The sequence below is a fragment of the Mandrillus leucophaeus genome, unplaced genomic scaffold (assembly GCF_000951045.1).
Source record: "Mandrillus leucophaeus isolate KB7577 unplaced genomic scaffold, Mleu.le_1.0 Scaffold87, whole genome shotgun sequence".
NCBI lineage: Eukaryota > Metazoa > Chordata > Mammalia > Primates > Cercopithecidae > Mandrillus > Mandrillus leucophaeus.
In genome coordinates this window covers 3,941,708-3,947,990 of record NW_012109474.1, presented here as the reverse complement: position 1 = coordinate 3,947,990, position 6,283 = coordinate 3,941,708, and the positions used below count along the sequence as shown (strand labels likewise).

Here is a 6,283-nt window from a genome sequence, read left to right as displayed (position 1 = left end):
TTCTTTCTTTCTTTCTTTCTTTCTTTCTTTCTTTCTTTCTTTCTTTCTTTCTTTCTTTCTTTCTTTTTCTTTCTTTCTTTCTCTCTCTTTCTTTCTTTCTTTCTTTCTTTCTTTCTTTCTTTCTTTCTTTCTTTCTTTCTTTCTTTCTTTTTTCTTTCTTTCTTTCCCTTTCTTTCTTTTTCTTTCTTTCTTCTTTCTCTCTCTCTCTCTCTTTCTTCTTTCTTTCTCTTTCTCCTTTGTTCCTTCGTTCCTTCCTTCCTTCCTTCCTTCTCTCTCTTTCTTTCTTCTTCTTCTTCTTTTTTTTTTTTTTGAGACAGAATTTTGCTCTTGATGCCCAGGCTGGAGTGCAATCGTGGGATCTCAGCTCACTGCAACTTCAGCCTCTGGGGTTCAAGTGATTCTCCTGCCTAAACCCGCTGAGTAGCTGGGATTACAGGTGCCCGCCACCATGCCCTGCTAATTTTTTATATTTTTAGTAGAAATGGGATTTCACCATGTTGGCCAGGCTGGTCTCGAACTCCTGACCTCAGGTGATCCACCCGCCTCAGCCTCCCAAAGTATTGGGATTACAGGCGTGAGCCACCTCGCCTGGCTCCACCCATGACTTATTAATTTCTTCTGGTAGTTTTGTTGTATTCTTGGAGAAAATGTGTCCTAACAAGGTTGAATCAACTTCAGGCCAGCTTTGGAGTGGGACTTGGTGAACGTTTCAAACCAACTGGGAGAAAAGCTTTCTACCAAACCACTTGCCTTCTTTAAGTTACTGAGAGAGAAATGAAATTTCGGAATCCAGTACTACTTTTGATGAGATAATAACAAGGGCTGTGCTCAACTATAAAGCTATGCCCTTCCCGCCAGTCCCCAAATTATAGACATGGCCGTCTTATAAGCATACATCCTTTAAGATTCAAATGTTGAAACTACCTGGAAGTTACTTTCACACTTTCAGTGGCCCCCTGACCACAGATTGGGTGCAATCCTCTGGGATACTTTTCCTTGCTTGGGATTATAGAATGCTCTAATAAATAAAATAGTAACACTATTTTTCTCAGGCTTGCAAAACAACATTTCGAGCCTGTTCTCCATATCTGAAACTAAGGAAGGAATACAGCTTCCAGAGCGAAGAAGATCAAAGGAACACTAAGCTCTACCGGCAGCTGGTGAGTGAGCCAGGGTAGGAGAGAATTCTCTTCCGGTCCCTGCCCTCCTGGTGGTTAACACGGAAGGTGGCCAAGCACAAGAAAGAGATACCCCCCATAAAATGACTCAGGCCAACTATGTTTTTTTTCTTTCTTTTTTTTTTTTTTCTGGACAGAGTCTTGCTCTGTCACCCAGAGCAAGTACAGTGGCACCATCTCGGCTCACTGCAGCCTTCACCTCCAGGTTCAAGCGATTCTCGTGCCTCAGCTTCCTGAGTAGCTGAGATTACAGGCGTGTGCCACCACACCCGGTTAACTTTTGTATTTTTAGTAGAGATGGGATTTCACCATGTTGCCCAGGCTGGTCTTGAACTTCTGATCTCAAGTGATCTGCCTGCCTCGGCCTCCCAAAGTGCTGGAATTACAGGTGTGAGCCAGCATGCCCAGCCAAGCCAACTATGTTTTGATTGTAATTGACCCGTCATACAACGTAAATGACAAAACGCCTAGAGGATCAAGCACGAGATATATTGGCAGTTCCAGTTCAGGTCACTAGCTGGACGCAGGTGATGCCTCCACCTGTCCTGCTTATCCACGTGCCCTGCACTGACCACTGCCTACTAGTTACATAGTCAAGGAAGTTTGCTGAATCCCGCCCTCACGCGTACCTTTGCTAATTTCTTTCAGAGCCATTATCATCCAGAGATCCTGCAGTTCTTCTACGCAAATAAAATTCTGTAAGCGCAGAGCAGCAGGGAAATGGTTCTATGTGAGGGCATTGCTGAGCCATCGTGTTCCCCTGTTTTATCTCACTGGATGCCTCTTCTCCTTGCCTCTTGGGATTGTAATGGAAAAGAGGGTGCTGGGAGAGCAATCAAAGGCAAAAATAATACATGGAATTGTATGATTATATCTAAAGTAAAATTCTAGACTGCTTTCACTTATTTCATTTCCTCCCCATACAAATTTGATGAGCAGGTACACACTTTCTTTAAAACATTCCAAGTGTATATAGATTCAGTGCTTATTTCTCAGCTTTTTCTTTCTTAGGTTCACCTCTGTCACCTAGCTTTTATTTTTAACACTCAATTTCTGAGGCTTAGGACAATACTTGTTACCTTAAGGTTTTTGTTTTTTGTTTCTGCTTTTTTTTTTTTTCTGGTTTTTGTTTTTGTTTTTGGTGTATTTGCTATTGATACCTTTTCTTGCCAAGATTTATTTAAAGTTGGCCAAGATACCAAGAAGGTGGCTTGCAGGGGTATCTTTAGTGTCTCATAATTGTAAACAGTCATTGCTTTCAAGATCATCCAAAACAAGAATTAATAGAGAGAAAAAAATATATAAAGCCTGTGTTGAAAATCCTCACGCTCATGATAACTTAAGGGATAACAATAGTAGGTAACACTTACTGAGTGCTTACAATTTAGTAGACGCGGTCAAAGTGCTTTTTGTAAGTTCTATTTAATACTTGCGACAACCCTATGAGATAGTAAGTACTACTATTGTTCTCATTTTATAGATAGAAAGCTAAGACACAGGGAAATTAGGTAACTTGCCCCAGATAACTCAGTAAACAGTGGAGCTGGAATTCAAATGCATATGGTCTGATTTCTTGAGCCCATACTCAATAACCATGCCATCCTGCCTGTCCGTGGAATAACTGATGGATGGTTAGAAATGTTAAAAACAAAACAAACGCAAACGTCTCTGCTTCTGCTCCTCTACTAAGCCCAGTTAACTTTTGCTTTTATATGTACTAAGTATACATTTTCGTTAATTTATGTGAGCTGAGTGTATGTTTTTATTAATTACTTTTTGGCTATTAATGCCAATTATTTTGGTGATCAATCCTAGTTATCTGAGGAGTCACATCACTCATAAAAATCACAAGAAAAATCTCTTAGTCCCGCTCACCCTCCCTCCAACCAGATTGCATCCCAGGCTTCTATAGAAACTCTGGTACCACCCCTGAACTCAGTATCCAGGCCATACCCAGAGTGTTTTGTTCAAGACAATTTAAAACACGAGAGATTATAAAAACTACAGCAGGATCTTAAACAGCATTCTGAGAATCAGGAACTCAATTTTCTGCTGTAGCTCCCAGGGACAGGGTGGTGTGACACAGATGTGGGGGTGAGGAGAGGCCTAGGCGAGATGAGGATGTGGGAGATGGCAGACGGAGTGGCAAGTGCCAGGCAGGAATGGATTTTCTTCCTTCCTGTTTTGAATCTGAAGAACATGACAGCAAGAGATTTTAGGATGGACACAGGCTCAAGAGGGTGTGGGTGGTTCTGAGGGGTAAGCCCCCTGCCCCTACCAGCACCTGCTCCCCGGATGTTGGCCTCTTCGAAATTTTGTTGCAAGGTTGGTTTAAACTTGATGCAGTTCCATTAAGTGATCAGTGAGTGGTCTGAGAAATGACTGCATGTGGCTGGCATTCAAAAAGGTGGGGATAAGGTGAGATGGGTGGGGTTATGTGGTATAGAGTAGAAAAACCTATGCAGTTAACGTCGCTGTATTGGTTAAAATTGTGGAAGATGTGGTTGAATTATTTGACTTTAAGATTCCACAGTAACCTTTTATTTTGGTGGCCCCCAAGGAGTCATGCCTCCTGATACTCATGTCCTTATTTAGTCCCTTCTGTTTGAATCTGGGCTGCCTTTGTGACTTGCTTTAATCAGGAGATTGTGATAAATGGCACTGTGCTGGGCCTAGAACCCTGGCAGTTTCCTCGTTTGAATTGTGGGGGAAGCCAGCTGCCACATAAGAAGTGGAACTACCAGGAACAAAGGAGAGTGCCTGAGATCACCATGTGAAGGAGAATGGAGACACCAACCCACAGCAGAGTCCGAAGCCCAGACACATGACACAAGTTGTCCCTTCCAGCCAGACCCTAGCTGTTGAAGCTACTCCAGTTGACACCATATGGAAAAGAGACAAGCGTCTGTGTCAAGCCCATCTCAATTGCAGAAGCATGAACAAAGAATCAAATGATTGTTGTTTTAAGTCATTAAACTTTGGGATAATTTGTCACACAGCAATAAGTAACCAAAGAAGATTCCTTATTATTAACTGTTATCTTGGCTAATTTTGTTTTGCTCTTCATAAGTCCTCTTTGAGTTTAAATTCTATTTCCAGAAATTTATGTTATCATGAAATTTGGTGGCAAGAGCAAGGGACCATGTTGTTTTTGTTTGTTTGTTTTGTTTGTTTTTTTCTGTTTCTCACCATACCTATCACAGGGCCTGGCCACGTGATTAAGGAACATTTGCTCAATGACTAAATGATTCCAAATTGCAGAGGGAATAAAGTCCAACGTTCAGTCTGCCATTTCAGGCTTTCAACCTTCCTTTTCTTCTGTTACTCTCTTTGCTTCAGCCAAGTTTGGGTCTTTTCTCTTCTTTCAACATGTCTTGGTCTCCTACACCCCCTCACCTTGGCTCAATCTGCTATTTCTGTGTTGAGTCCCCTCACCTGTGCACATCCACCTGGACTCACATGCACACACACGCACACGCACACATTTCACATGTATATCTTATTTGTACTCCAACGCCTAGGTCAAAGTCCTGACCCCCCCAGTCAGGGAGAGCTCCAGTCTCTGAATTCCTAGAACATTCTAGCGATATTATACCACTTACATCTTATCTGAAAGGTTTTTTTTTTTTTGTTTCCCTATATGTCTTTTTATGGGTTTTTTTTTTTTTCCTGTTAAGATTGAAACTATGGAAGAAGGCAGGGCTCTATCTTGGACATCATTTGTATCTCCCTGGTGACTGCAAAAGTACTCTGTAAATGAATGTTGATAAGGGGAAAATGTCAGAAAGTCATCTGAAGCTGTCACTCCTTCCTGGGAGGAACCCATTTTGACAAGTGAGAGTCATCGATTTCATTCCTTATAACCAATGTACAGGTTACTTTTATGCTTGTGCATTTCAAGTTTCCCCTTCCCCGTGTTTATTTGAATGCCAACCCAAAGGTAATGTTTTGACATTTCTTAATTTTGAATATTAATTTTGAACCTTATTGAGCAGTTGAATGAAAGACAGAAAAAAGGAATGTTCAAGTGCCCCGCCCCCCATGCTAAGTGCTCAGGGTAGACCTATGCTTGGTCCCTTGTGTCTCTGGCACTCATGAGATGGGTCTTTCTTTCTTTATTTTTATTTTTGAGATGGAGCCACACTCTGTCACCCACGCTGGAGTGCAATGGCACGATCTCGGCTCACTGCAACCTCCACCTCCCAGGTTCAAGCGATTCTCCTGTCTCAGGCTCCTGAGTAGCTAGGATTGCAGGTGCCTGCCACCATGCACAGCTAATTTTTGTATTTTTAGTAGAGATGGGGTTTCACCATGTTGGCTAGGCTGGTCTCGAACTCCGGACCTCAAGTGATCTGCCCACCTTGGTTTCCCAAAGTGCTGGAATTACAGGCATGAGCCACTGCATCAGGCTGAGATAGGTCTTTCTTAAAGGGGAGAGGGAAGTGGTGGAGAGAGAGGAGAGAAAATGACAAAGGAGGTGGCTGAGAATCTAACAGGTGTGACCAATTCTGCTAATCAATGAGAGCAGAAGCCTGTGAACTTCCAGTCAATAGACTACTTAATTGGGGGAACGCTTTACACGTTATAAAAAAGCACTGGAGTGTTTGGAAAGTGAGAAACAGCTATGTAGGGTAGGTAGCAGTTAGTGTTGTATGGAAGACAGATATTTGTGCGTTTCTGCATTTTCTAAGTTTGCTGCAATGAGCATGTATTACTTTTATAGTTATAAAACACATGCAAAAGTGCCCTTTTCAAATGAAAAAAAGTCCATGAGTGTAAGTGATATACATGCTTGGAAAGCCTGGGATGGTCATTGTTTACCCTCGGTAGTATGTGTTTGCCTTTGTCCTTTTGAGACATTTTGTTTTAATCTGTTGATGACAATAACCTGTTGATAATATAACTTGATGACAAATAAAGTGACTTATGATTATCATTTTATTTATGTTACTGAACTTACATTAATTCTGTCTGACCACAGTAGAGTAAATCTTTTGTTCCTTTATTTACATGTTAAATGGTTTCAGAAGAACCCTGGGTTCTAGATAAATCCAACACATCCTAATTTACTGAGGAGAGATGATTTGATATGCAAAGACACCTAC

General features: G+C 41.6%; 1 protein-coding gene across 5 annotated transcripts in view; it reads left to right on the top strand.

The window, feature by feature from the left end:
• Positions 1-2,083, top strand: part of MRO (maestro) — a 28,097-nt gene extending 26,014 nt beyond the window's left edge. For all 5 annotated transcript variants that reach the window (XM_011969047.1, XM_011969046.1, XM_011969042.1 and 2 more), the window contains 2 exons: positions 1,053-1,160; positions 1,827-2,083. In XM_011969047.1, the coding sequence (XP_011824437.1) occupies positions 1,053-1,160; positions 1,827-1,880 (162 nt within the window). In that variant the 3' untranslated portion in view covers positions 1,881-2,083. The remainder of the gene's footprint in view (positions 1-1,052; positions 1,161-1,826) is intronic.
• Positions 2,084-6,283: the final 4,200 nt, after the last annotated feature.